This window comes from Entelurus aequoreus, linkage group LG13 (assembly GCF_033978785.1).
Source record: "Entelurus aequoreus isolate RoL-2023_Sb linkage group LG13, RoL_Eaeq_v1.1, whole genome shotgun sequence".
In the NCBI taxonomy this organism is placed as follows: domain Eukaryota; kingdom Metazoa; phylum Chordata; class Actinopteri; order Syngnathiformes; family Syngnathidae; genus Entelurus; species Entelurus aequoreus.
Genome location: NC_084743.1, coordinates 27,080,634 through 27,095,633, shown reverse-complemented (window position 1 = coordinate 27,095,633; position 15,000 = coordinate 27,080,634). Strand labels below are relative to the sequence as shown.

Below are 15,000 nucleotides of genomic sequence, written 5' to 3'. Positions count from 1 at the left end.
TGGCGCAGAATTGGGAGCGTTTGTTCACTTTCCTCACTTGTCAGTATCATAATATTCTTTATTTTTATTAATACAATATTAATATTTATCTTATATTTGTATTGATTTTTGAAAATATATACATATATATATTTGATACCACGACACCTGTTCATCAGACTAAAGCAAGCTGCAATCTCAGTACTACCTCTTGCACCGTTACCTTGGAGACAACGGGGCCAATAAGACTTCTGGTATTCATTAATAAATCACTGAGACCAAAGTTATGACTAATTGATCAATGCAAATGGCGGCAACAAGGAAGGCAAAACTCACGGCAAATCCAAAGGCTGATGCGCTGTGCCTCATGAAGGATACAGCTGTGGAGACAAACACACAGATAAACATATCAGTTAGTGTCGGTAGATTCAGTTTCAATTCAATTCCTCAACTAAATAGTAAAACAAATATGAAATCAGTGTGCCTTTATGGACTGACAATAATATAAATATATACATTTACAATATCTGTCTGTGTAAAAACAATGATATTTCTCCAATGCTGACGCTTTGTTTGACCCTAATTGGATGCGACTAGAATCGTCTGCATTCCAACAATGAGCATTCTGGGCTGAGATGCGCTGACCCATAAACGGTCATTGGGTTAGGCTAATTTCTACTTTCCATTCCATTTAATGCACTGACACACTTCAAAAATATGTTCAACTTCAAGTCCTTCCAGCATAGCAAATACCAGATCTGGGTCTCACCCAGAAGTCGGCAACACAAAATGTTGAAAGAGCCATATTGGACCAAAAATACAAAAATAAATAAATAAAAGCCTTATGATGGCAACACATGATGTGTCTATGTAAGATATATTAGCCTACTATGAAAATGACTATGTGTCGCAGGCTGACACAAATCTTCGTTGACAGAAATGTTGAAATGTAATATTTATGCTACAAATTTTTACAACACTGAAAAATATTAGTAAAACTGACTAACTGAGGCTTCTCTGAGGGTGAGATAAGTTCTGGAAATTACTGTCTTAGAATGGCCAAAGGTATGGGTATGTGTGTCCAAGTTAAAGGAAACGGCTGGCTGTCTTCTTCTAATGGATTTATTACAATCTTTGCAAGCTGGGTAACATTTGCTGTGGTCTGGAACAACATGGCACACAAACAACTATCAGAAATGCAGCCAATATTACATACAGATAATGTGTTATGATGAGACATGCAAATATAAATTAAATACACAGAGGACTTAAGTAAAGGAAATTAAATGGGCTCAAATATACCTACAAATGAGGCATAATGATGCAATATGTACATACAGCTAGCCTAAATAGCATGTTGGCATCGATTAGCTCGCAGTCATGCACTGACCAAATATGCCTGATTAGCACTCCACACAAGTCAATAACATCAACAAAGTTAACCTTTGTGCATTTATGCACAGCATCAAAAAGTTTGCTGGACAAAATGAGACAAAGAAGAAGCGGCATAAAACACGTATTTCTGTGGCAGCGTTGGAGAAAGGTGTACATGTAAACAAACTACGGTGAGTTCAAGGGCCCAGGCGCTCGCCAAATACTCTCATTAGTAAAGCATTTTTAATATAAACAGTGGGATTTCTAACAATTAGGAAGGTTTGTGTCAAGTTTATCCTCCTACAGAAACCGTATTAAAGTATTTTTCCATTTTCATACATTTTTGAAAAAGCTCCAGGGAGCCACTAGGGTGGCACTAATGAGCAGCAACATAGGTTGCCAACCCCCAGTATAACCATATCACTGACAGCAAGTTATTTCTTTATCGCCTGTATATGTTTATGTATCCCCTCATTACATGATAATCTCTTGAAACTAAACATATTTTTAGTTTGAAGTCAAAGAATCATAGAAACATTCTCAGGGCATTCAATCGACTGGACTGTTTGGTTTGTCTTAGAAGACGTTTCGCCTCTCGTCCGAGTAGGCTTTCTCAGTTCATGCTCATAGACTTGGATTGGTCGCTACAATGCGGCTCAGGCGCCACAAAATGTTCCAGCCAAAAGTCAGAAGCGACGGCTGAACCTGAATAGACTTCATTGCAAAATCCGAACAGGTGCGCTGGCAAACCAAGTAAATGTGTTGCAAAGACAAGGATCAGGAAGTGGAAACTAGAAAACAAGAGCGTTGAACAGGCACTAAACATTAGATACAGGAAGAACCACCACCAAACCAAAACAAGGCACTTCAGGTACTTTAAGATGGAAGCGCTTCCAGTGTGTAAACTACTTAATGTTGGTCCCTTTTTGTTTACTGTATATATTTTATATATTTTGTTTAGAATCATGCATCTCTTTTGGTTCTGCTGCCAGATAGCCTTAGAGCACCAATCGTCTGCAGGGAGTAAAAGTCTGGGATTCTGAGTCTCATTAAGCATTCAAGTGTACTCAACTCATTTAAATTAATTACTGATCCAGACAGTCTTTTTACATTCACATCATATTCCACAAATTACTCTAGCCAGGACTGCAACTGCTATTTGGCATTTCAAGGGTGGACCCAACCATTGTTTGTTTTGGCTAAATTGTAAAGTATCAGTCAGCAAGTTGCTACTGGAGTACTGTATGCCAACATTTAGAAGCTAGCAGGGACACCAGTTTTTCCCTTGGGCGCAAAACAACTGAGGATAAAAACAACTTAATACTTATGCAATAAAAAATTAAACAAACTCAGCATCATCACATACTATATATAGAGCAGCACAGATTCCTAATCCCAACAATGCATACTTCCTGCCTCCTAGCAGACACCCGGCATGACTGCAGCCGTTTGCTCAGCTGCAAAATATCGTGTTAAATAATTCAGGACCTACTGCTCTGCACTGCACTGCTGCGTCTGTAGTTCGCCCCTCCCTCCCTCTCCTTTAACCTCCACTTTTTCCCTTTCCTTTTCTTACTCAGTCCCTTGTGGATGACAATCTTGACTCTTCTTTCTTCTTAAAGAGAAGAAAAATGCCTCTATGTCTCCTTAGCAATACGTCCTGAGCTCCTTCACCCCAACCTAACACCTATTGTATCTATATTCCTTGATTTTATTGTACCCTCCAGCCACATCTATTACCAGCCGTGCCATTTGTCTCCTGTCACATTAACATACTCCCACAGCACAAATCCATATTTGCCATTTAGACCTTCTCCAATATTTTCTTGGTACCTGCAACTCTGGCCTCCACTCTTTTGTCCAGAAGAAAACTATGGTGTAATATAATTTACAATTTTTTGCATAATCCGATTGTCTCTGTCATTCTATTTATCAATGAAAAAACACAACTGCAGTGCACAGAAAAGCCAGTGGAGGCCCAGCTAATAAATAGTCTATCATTATTGAAATTATTTAACTTAAAGGGTATTTACAATGCTGGATACTCGTGTTAAACAATGTCAACGCATCAAATCATAAGGTTCATGCACATTGGCATCAGCTTGCACGCAGTTTTGGATTCTTCTGTTCGCAGGGTTTTGACAATCGATCGGCGAGTGTGCAGGGGTACACAATGTTGTTGTGACTGGGTGAATGTATATCAGTGGTGTCCAAACTACGGCCCGCCAGCGTCTTCAATTTGGCCCGCAAAATTGCATGACTTCAATAAAGCATTGTGCATTTCACCGTGGAGAGCTTTAAAAGTAATCTTAAATACCAAGCAGTCTCTGAATACTAAAAGTTTGCTGCCCTCTCAGATCAAGGACCCTGGTCTTTACTTTGCAGTGTGTCATAAAAGTAAATGCTGTGCTATAACACCAAACAACCTTCCCTAGTGGCATTGTATTATAAAAAAGCTAAAATCCTTTGTGTTGAGTTGATTTGAGTTGAGTTTATTTGGAACATGCAAGCATACAACATAATACATCACAACTTCCAGTTTCTCTTTTCAACATGTTCGAAAAGGAGTAGGAAGAAGCAGAGCATATTTAATCCTACCCCTTTTCTTTTACATAACAGTTGCTAAAACGTTTGTTCACTTCCTGTTCTCAATTTATTCACAATATACTCCATAAGTGATCCCAATAAAAATAAATAAATAAATAATTGGTGAAGTAAGTTATACTTCATATGATGAGATAAGTAAGATTATTTTGAGAATGAAAGAATGGATGGATGAAATACATTCAGAATGTTTATCATGGTTCTTCTTCTTTGTACTTTGTAAACACTAAGTTTGAAGAGTTTCTTGAAGTGGATCATATTAGTACATTGTTTGATTGCTTTGCTTAATCCATTCCGTAATTTAATTCCACATACAGATATACTGAAGGTCTTAAGTGTTGTACGTGCGTACAAATGTTTTAAATTACATTTTTCTCTAAGATTATATTTCTCCTCTTTTTTTGAGTTGAATTGTTGTATATTCTTGGGTAGCAGGTTATAGTTTGCTTTGTGTATAATTTTAGCTGTTTGCAAATTCACTATGTCGTGGAATTTCAGTATCTTTGATTCAATAAATAAAGGATTGTGTGGTCTTTGATCAATACATTCAACCTACATTTTAGGAACATGTATCTGTTCTAATTTATGAATACCTTTTTTTCCCTGGACTATAAGCCGCTACTTATTTCCTACACTTTGAACCATGCGGCTTATAAAACGGTACAGTTAATTTGTGGATTTTTCTTCGCCAACGGCCATAATGTTTTGTATTCAAATAGTTCTCATAAAACACAGACTGAGACTGAAATGGTATGTGATTGTTTCTGGTGTGCTGCGGGTTTAAAATGTACTTCCTGTTTTGTACCTTGAAGCAAAAGTATATATATGTGTGTGTGTGTGATTACATATTATAATAATATATGGATATATCATTAATAATTATTATGATTGAATAGTAAGTGTATGTGAAAGTTCAACTCCTACCTTGTTTACTTCCGTGACCACCTCTTTAAAGCTTTGTTATCAATCAGAAATATCAAGCAGCTGAAAGTCAAACATGGATAAGCGCGGAGAGAGTGTTTTGCATTTTTTCCTATCATGCCTTGCAACGGATTTAAATGGGTGTAAGTTCAAATTTTTTATGGTGACATCATACGCAAATACGGCATTAGCTTTCACTGTTATGCTAATGAAATCCAACTCTACATGCCCCTAAAGCTGATCAACATGCCAAATTGTAGTCACCTGGAGGCGTGTCTAAATGAAATCAAACAATGGATGTCCATAAACATTTAGCAACTTAAGGCTAAGAAAACGGAAATGCTGATTAACGGTCCTGCTAGACACCGGCACCTATTTAATAATACCACCTTAACATTTGACAACCAAACCATTACACAAGGCGACTCAGTAAATAATCTGGGTATTATCTTCGACCCAACTCTCTTGTTTGAGTCACACATTAAAAGTGTTACTAAAACAGCCTTCTTCCCTCTCGGTAATATCGCTAAAATTTGTCCCATTTTGTCCACCACCGATGCTGACATCATTATTCATGTGTTCATTACGTCTCTTCTTGATTACTGTAACGTATTATTTTTGGGTTTCCCTATGTCTAGCATTAAAAGATTACAGTTGGTACATTTGCGGACCCCCCAACCCCCGGGTTACTCATTACGCCCAATGGATTTAGTTTTTTCTTGCCCTGATGTGGGATCTGAGCCGAGGATGTCGTTGTGGCTTGTGCAGCCCTTTGAGACACTTGTGATTAAGGGCTATATAAATAAACTTTGACTGATTGATGGTAAGTTTTTTTTGTTTTTTTTTATAATACTGTATCTACAAGTGAGCATGTTGTGTTATGTGTGACCATGTGTGTTGACTTTTTGTGGTGGTTGAATTTTTTTTTCTGCACCATGACTAGGAAAGGTTGTTTGGATTGGGTCATATAAAATAATGCTGTGCTTTTGTTGTCAGGATAACACACATCATGGTTACCGACCTGAATTTCTTATATTGTCCAGAAGTCGGTGACATATTGCTACCTGTCAAACCATATCTAAAATTTGTATGAAAACACCCTGCATGGCTGGGTTGCTTATTGAAATTCAAATCACGGGACAAATTGAAGATGCTGGCGAGCCACATTTGGACCACAGGCTGTGGTTTGGACACCCCTGGTCTCTAGCGTTTCAACTCGAAAGTATTCTTCATTCATCACTCCATGCAACGTTTGAAAGTTTGACGATATTACTAAACCAATTCATACTTACTAAATCGTCCCATGTGTCATGTCTGTAGGAGTGTTTTCATGCATATTTGTACATGCTATTGTAACGTAATCAAGCTAGCGCCTGTGTTAGTGTTATTAACTTACAATGGCATTCTTTTTGTTTTGTTTCAGTTTTGTAAATTCAGCAAAACGTCACCGTGGTGTTATTGAGTCATTTTAGCTGATTGGAGAGCTAGCTTCTGCAGATAGTGGGTCCATGACGATGACTTCTGTTTTGTTTGATCAGCTGTTTTACTGCCGTGTTACAGACACCGCTTAGAAATAATTAAGGTATGTATATAAACATTTATGCAATCTTTCATACCGGTATATACAGTATCTGCGGCTTATGGTCTGGCGCAGCTACTATATTTAAAAATATGTATTTCCTCTAAAATTTCCTAAGTGCGGCTTAAATAACGGTGCGCTCAATAGCCCAAAAAGTACTGTATCAGCCCCACCTCGTTCACTGTGTCAACACATATTGAAATTGCTTGTTGAATTGGATAATCATTTGCTGCATTTGATCATTTGTCATCATGAGTGGTTGCTTTATCTGCAGTATTGGAAGATATGCGAGATGCGATACACTTGCTGTGAACATGAGCATCTATGACCTTGAGGAGCTGCTGAATCAAAGACACTAGAGGAGGGAGGCAAAGCTAGTATCTTGTCTAGTTTATTGTGGAAAAATAGAACCCTTCTGGCATGTTCATCCTTCATTGACAGACTGGTACTAATTAACTTTGATGTCGTCATGGCCTTCGTATTCATGAGAGCACCAGATATTAAATCATTTTTACTTTATTGATATCCTGTAGCCTGAAAAGTACTGTATCATAGTTCCAAAATAATAACACAAAAAATAAGGTAAAGGTGTTGGATTGTTATGTTGTGATTGATGTGCATATGACTCATAGACTTGTAGTAGTTTTCCATCCTACAGCTATAGTAAGCAATACATCAGGGGTGTCCAAACTTTTTCCACTGAAGACCGCATGCTGAAAAGATCAAACTTTTCATTTTCAAAACCAATACAATGTACAGATTTTTTTAAACCTTTAGGGTCTCACTCATAAAAATCCACTTAGACTTCAGGTCAATCAGTCGGGATAAAGTTTTTTTTGGTTTGTTTATTCTTCAATGTTTTATGCCTTTTTTGTCAAAGCCTTGTTTTTCATGGCAAAAACTTAAAAACTTTCAAAGTGGATTATTTATATGAAGTAATTGGATCCTTAAATCAATTCAATAATTCATAACATTGATTTTAATTATTATATTGAACAATGACAGTTTTTTCTTAAAAAGTCCCACTAAAATTATTTAAAATCCAAAATCTATATATTTTTAAATTTACTTCAACACTTAAGTCTCTAGATCAACTTCAGATTTATCCGTCGAATATAACTTTTTATTATTTTTTATGGTTTTTCTTTGGTTTGTTTCTTTCATGCCCTTTTTGTCAAATAAACTTTTAATGGCAAACACACAAAACATGCAATATTTTCCCCAAAAATATTACAAAGGGCAATTTTTGATCTAAAGTAATTGGAGCCTCGAATAGGTAAACAATTCATAACGTGGATTTTCATACATTATTATTTTTTGATAAATACCAGCTTTACAGAAAAAACTGCATGGTAGCTTTGTGTTATTAAAGTCAAAATCACAACTTTTTCTCAGTGCATTTCACCTGTTTAGTCTTTTATTTCACTTTTTTTTAGTATTGTTTTTAGAATGCGCCATTAAAAAATTAGTTGTGGGCCGCAAATGTTCCCCAGGCCACAATGTTGGAATGAATCATTACTAAGATCACCAGGTTTCTTTATACAACAGCTAATTGTTGGAGCTACAGTGAGAAAAGGTAAATAAAATACTGCAGTAGTATGTCCCATGATAGCTGCATCTTTGGTTTCAAAACATTACTGGAAAATAAATGGAGATTGTAAGTTTAAGATAATGAATCATCGGTTCATGGAAGTGAACATGAAGACACACTAATTTGAATCTCAGCTAACACGTTTAAACATTTTGTTCAGGTTGAAAGCAGAACCTCTACCATCAACTATGTACTAATGCATTATCACTATTGTTAAAAAGCCGAACATTGATTTTGACGGGAACTAAACTCTTCCACGGTGATGACTTCCTTGAGATTTTGTTCTTCCACTTGAGTGGAGACAGGTACAGATGGCTTATTGTTTACAGGGGAGATCTCCGTTTATGACTTGGCGCTGTCCCAGTCGGTTCAACAGACATGATCTGGATGGTAAACAAGGATGTCTGGAAGATAGTTGTTGCTCTAATACAGTGGTTCTTTAACTTTTTTCACCAAGTACCACCTCAAAAATGCCTTGGCTCTAAAATTACTACCATAATGACCAACATTAGAACACTGTCGCGTAGTCGGCCTAAGTACTCATTAAAAACAAGGCAGAGGTTTTGTTTAACAAGTATATTTACTTGTTACATTTGTTGTACTTGTTACTCACAGTTGGAAAAGTGACACTATGTTTATATAGGAACATTAATCATTGTACTTTAATCAAGTAATTATTTGGCGTACCACTAGATGGTGCCCACGTACACAGTACTAATATGATATCAATTTGGCTGGCAAAGGATCTTTTATTTCTATTGTTATATCGTGATAATGCATGTTAATGACACATTCTAGCTGTATCCAGCATATTTGACAGCGAGAAGCAAATAAAGGTGTCTTCAACGCAAAGACCCTTCCTTATTACTAATATTCGCCTCCATGGCGGTAAATATTCTGCATTTATTACAAGTTTTATTATCACTGGATGACTACAAGAGGACACAATAACTAATCATGATACACGACACACCGTAGGAGGATAGAAACAAGGAATAGCTAACTGTAAACAGGGGTGGGCAGATGGATACAAATATTGATCAGTGTATAATCAGAACTAAAGTGATTGTTGTTGTTTTTTAATTATCACAAAATCGTTTTTTTTTTGTTTTTACTGTTGTTTACAAACTTAGACAAATAGAGCCAATAGTAGTTTTTGCTTTTGTTTAGAGTTACATAAGAGAATAAGAAAACAATGACAGTATTATGAATTGATATGGTTATACCGCCATCTTGTATTTTTGTATGATTATAATTGTGATCAAAAATTTAATAATTCAATGATCCAGAAAATTCCAAGTATCGATATCGGTATGACCAACACTGCCCCTGTAGCTACCGTATTTTCTGGCCTATAAGCCGCTACATTTTTCCTACGCTTTGCACCCAGCGGCTTATAAAACGGTGCGGCGAATTGATGGGTTTTCTTCGCAAACGGCCATTTTGTTTCGTATTCCACAAATAATTTTCATAAAACACCCACAGGGACACTGAAATGGTGTGTTATTGTTTGTGCCATGGCGTCCTCTTTTGGGCAAGTTTGCTCACTGCACTCACTACGCTCAGTATTTGGATCGGGGTGGGAGGAGTGTTCCCCACATCTGCGGTCTGAGTTTTTTCTTGCCCTGATGTGGGATCTGAGCCAAGGATGTCGTTGTGGCTTTTGCAACCCTTTGAGACACTTGTGATTAAGGGCTGTATAAATAAACTTTGATTGACTGATTGATTGATCACTCCAAGCAACGTTTGTAAGTTTTACAGTATTACTAAAACAATTGTTATTTACCAGTGCTAAACAGCTGAGATAGGCTCCAGCAGCCCCCGCACCCCGAACACGACAAGCGGTAGAAAATGGATGTATGGATGGATGGAAACTGTCATATGTTTGATAGTCGTGTTTTCATGCATATGTGTACTTGCTATTGTAATGTACACAAGCTAGCGTCTGAAGTGAAGTGAAGTGAAGTGAAGTGAATTATATTTATATAGCGCTTTTCTCTAGTGACTCAAAGCGCTTTACATAGTGAAAACCCATCTATCTAAGTTACATTTAAACCAGTGTGGGTGGCACTGAGAGCAGGTGGGTAAAGTGTCTTGCCCAAGGACACAACGGCAGTGACTAGGATGGCGGAAGCGGGAATCGAACCTGCAACCCTCAGGTTGATGGCACGGCCACTCTACCAACCGAGCTATACCGTCTGTAGCATTAGCTATTTTGCTAACACGTTATTAACATACAAAGGCATTCTTTTTGTATTGTTTCAAATTTACTTTTTCTCAGTAAATGTACCAAAACGTCACTGTGGAGTTATTGAGTCTGTTTAGCTGATTAGAGAGCTAGCTTCCGCAGCTAGTGGGTCCATGACGACTTCTGTTTTGTTTGATCATCCATTTTACTGTCGTGTTACAGGCACTGTTTGGAAACAGTTAAGGTATGGAAATATACATTTACAAAATCTTTCTGTATAGATAACTCATTTCACGACGTATATATCTGCGGCTTATAGTCCAGTGCAGCTAATGTATGGAAAAAATATTTTTCTTCTGAAATTTACTGGGTGCGGCTTATACACTGGTGCACTCTTTAGTCTGGAAAATACGGTAGTTGGTATTGCATCAATAGTCAAATTTGTCGTATCGCTCAAAACTAATGTATAACGTATGAAAACGGAAGAATTTGAACTGAAGTGTAGATAGAACCATGATACAACCGAAACTCATCACCTATTAGTAATAAATTAGCAATTAGATTACTAATAGCTTTGATAACATATGTTACCGCACATACCAGCAGCCAAATTATGAGCCTTTGTAACCCGTTTTGAAATGCTTCCATTATCATTCTTATGCCAATAAATATAATAATGTGATAGAGGGTGTGTCCTGCCACCCCGAGTAGGACAAGCGGTAGAAAATGGATGTATAGATAGTATACATCAATATCGCAAGAGGCTGCAATATGTATCGCGATTGAGATTTTAGGCCATATCGCTCATCACTTATTGACAGCTGTTAGCCAAATGACATGTTTAAATAAATAATAATAATTTATCCTAAGGGGTTGTGAAAAATTCAGAATGTGGTAATGCCAGTGTAAAGTAACATATTGCGATATTGCCAGTTATATCATTTTCTCAAAAATATTATTATTGTAATTGCTAATTTACCGGTAATATCTGATTACTTTCTGTTGTGACACGTTTTTGTCTGCACTTCAATTAAAATGTAATAAAAACGTATCATTTTGCTGTTTAGATAATTTACATTAGTTTTGGGCGCTACTACAAATGTGTTGATCGATCCAATACCAAATAGTTACAGGGTAAGTCATACCAATGCTTAAACTAAAAATGTTCAATGATCATTGAATGATTACATTTTTAACACAGGATGACAGTCTAACAATATTAATTACATATTGAAATTATTTCTTACTATTGGCTCTGATTTAAAGCCTTTGTTTATTGCCCTAAAAACCAGGGACTTGTTTCCTGAGTTCGTAAACAATAACGACAAAATATTTTTGGATAATGACAAATATCAATGTAATCACTGCCGTATCGACTATGTACATATTATACTTGGTATCACTTTGTCGATATTTGTATAGATCCGCCCACTCTGTTTATGTTCAAGTTAGCATATCCTCCTACGGTGCGTAGTGTAGCATGTTTAGCTATTCCTGTCCTCCAGGAATTACAGCCTTCCACAGAGAGGAAAAGCTCAGTGTCAGCTGTTTTCCTCCCTTTAACTTTATTGCAATACACAAACAGCAGTGCCAGCGTCAATTTTGTCAGCAATAAGTCAGGTGCAATACAGTGGTTTCTTTATTTCTATACCGCCCTGAATAAGTGAATAATTTTAATTGTGAAGATGGAGGATTATATAGCCAAGATACGCCAAAAGTAACCGAGCCATTCCCGCAGAAGAATAAGCGCATGCAATTTGTAAACAAATAAAGGTAAGACCACAAATGTTATTCAGTTTTATAAAAGTAGATACATTGGCCTCAGAAGTATGTGATGAAAACATTTTTTTAACAAAACTGAATTATCGTAATTTCTGGGCTGCTGAGCTGAGTTGCTCAGCAATTTGTTGGGTGTTGAGGCCGCACCCAACAAATTTTAGAAGAAAAAATATGTTTACATATATTAACCCCACCGGACTATAAGCAGCAGATACTGTATATAACGGTAGGAAATACTGTAATCGTTTCCAAATGGTGCCTGTAGCACGGCAGTAAAACGACTGATCAAACAAAACAGAAGTCATCGTCATGGACCCACTAGCTGTGGAATCTAGCTCTTCAATCAGTTAAACACTCAATAACTCCACGGTGACGTTTTGGTAAATTTAAGAAACTGAAACAATACAACAAGAATGCCTTTGTAAGTTAATAATACTAACACAGACACTCGTAAACGTGTTAGCATATTCGCTAATGCTAACCATGCTAGCTTCATTACATTACGATAGCACATACAAATATGCATGAAAACACTCCTACAGACTTCACACATGGGACAGTTTAGCAGACATGAATTGTTTTAGTTATATTGCAAAACTTGTTGCTTGGACTCGTGAATAAATCATTATTTTAAGCATAAACGCTATGGACGGTTATACTTCCGGTTCAAGGCACAAAACAGGAAGTACATTTTCAACCCGCAGCACCAGCAGTGAGCGAACCCGTCCAAAAGATGGCGTCAGAGCACAAACAATAACACACCTTTTCAGTGTCTCTCTCGGGGTAATATGAAAACTATCTGTTGAATGCAAAATATTATGGCGGGTAGCCAAGAAAAATCTATAAATTGGTGCACCGTTTTATAAGCCACAGAGTTCAAAGCGTTGGAAAAAAGGAGTGGCTGATAGTCCGGAAAATACGTTATCTTCTTTGTTGTTATCCTCTTAGGAAAAATACATATTAATTGTTGCTTTATTAATTAACTTATTAGAGCACAATAATTCAAAGTAACACAAAACTCCAAAGGAGTCACTGATTTAGCTGGAGACGGCAGTTCCAAAAAAAACTGAGTCTAAGAATAGCTGACAAGCTTCTGGATCTAAGGACACACAACAAAACAAGTGTGTGACTGCTGTACCAACGCTATCAGAGAGCCGGTGTGCCCTCAGACCAGGGAGAGGCACAGTGGACCAGATTGCAGCTTTGAGACTTCCTTGAGAAGAGCGGGTCGCATTACATCGACCGGCATATCTGCTTTCTGGACCAAGGCATTTGAGAGGGTCCCGAAGGGGGAAAACGTGGACGGTGATTGGAATCTGGGATTAGCAAAGCATTGCTCAATGCCATCAGGAGCACTTAGACTAACCAAAGCTGCTCTGTCTTGGGAGGTAAACGGTACTTGCAAATCAATACTGGTGAACCTCAGGGTAGTGTCCTTTTGCCCCTGTTCATTCTTTACCTGAATCAAGTCATAAATGAAGTAGATAGAACCCTATAAAGCAAAGTGGTTTAGATACACAGACAATTAGCACAAAACGGAAGACCGCCAAACAAAACTTTAAACCAAGTGTGAAATGTGTGTGATCTTTAAACAGTCAAACAGCAATTAATTAAGGTGTATACATACATTTTAAAATACTGGTTTCCACCAAATTCAGATATTTTTTTAATGTATTGCATGTTAATGTAGTGCAGTCCTTCTCAAATATCATGGCACCAATTTTGTACATGTTTTGATATAATAGATATTAAAATATGCAAAGTAGATCAGGCCCAATCTAAGCAATACGAAGGATGCAGGCTTGTCAAAATTCTGGAGCTAAACCTGGGCGTTCCAAAATGTGCTGAAACTCGTTAGAAATCGAGCCTAAAATCACAACAGTGTCTATTTTGCGGGTAATTCCATCTGTGGACATCATTTTAGGTCAAGAACTATGAACACAGTGTGTGCAAATGTTAGCAACGTAGGGGCCTTTTAAGGTACTTATGAGTGGTTGGTTGATTTTGACCTATTCTCACATGGCAACTGAGAACATGCTTCAATCTCATCCCATTTGCCTGGACTGATCACACTAATTAACATATACCAAAAAAAGCACATGCTTCCAGAGATAAGGTTCAACAGGGATTTTTTAAGCTCTGCTTGTTCTCATCAACCTTAGACAACCCGCAATCATGAGGAGCCGCAGCATTCGGCGTACAAACGTCATGACGCCAAGGCTCCAAACCCACTTCTGTTTCATCTTGCTAAAAAATAAATGAGCCATGAGTCATGGCCAGCAACTACTTTCGTCTATTTCAATTGGATGCTGTCACCTTCTATTTGTGCTCTGTTTTTTTAATTTATTTATTCCATTCTTAACAGGGAAGCGCGCGCTGTGAGAATACAGACCTAACGGTTGTTCTGCAACTCTGAAAAGGAAGTTAATCTCTATTTTGCCTGCTCACTGGCCTTGTGGTTAGAGTGTCCACCCTGAGATCGGTAAGTCGTGAGTTCAAACCCCGGCTGAGTCATATCAAAGACTATAAAAATGGGACCCATTACCTCCCTGCTTGGCACTCAGAATAAAGGGTTTGAATTGGGGGTTAAATCACCAAAAATGATTCCCGAGCGCAGCCACCGCTGCTGCTCACAGCTCCCCTCAACTCCCAGGGGTGGAGCAAGGGGATGGGTCAAATGCAAATTTCACCACACCTGCTGTGTGTGTGACAATCATTGGTACTTTAACTTAAGTTTGGCAGCAGATCCATATACTAAAAAAATACTATAATAAACTACATACTGTATATAGGGATGGTATTGTTCACATTTATACCGATACGGTACCGATTCCCGAAACCTGGGAATCGATACCGGTAATCAATGGTACCAATTTTCGTTACTTTTGTGTGTGTTAATAAACATTAATTGTTTTTGTTATAGCAACATTTAAAAATGAGCTGATTATGATGACTGCTGTCAAGTTGTTACATCTTGTTTCACTA

The 15,000-nt window shown here is 37.5% G+C and overlaps 1 protein-coding gene across 4 annotated transcripts in view; it reads right to left on the bottom strand.

Moving 5' to 3' along the window:
* Window positions 1-15,000, bottom strand: part of LOC133663802 (transmembrane protein 163a-like) — a 106,966-nt gene that overhangs the window by 20,037 nt on the left and 71,929 nt on the right. For all 4 annotated transcript variants that reach the window (XM_062068504.1, XM_062068503.1, XM_062068506.1 and 1 more), the window contains exon 4: window positions 316-359. In XM_062068504.1, coding sequence (XP_061924488.1) covers window positions 316-359 — 44 coding nt within the window. The remainder of the gene's footprint in view (window positions 1-315; window positions 360-15,000) is intronic.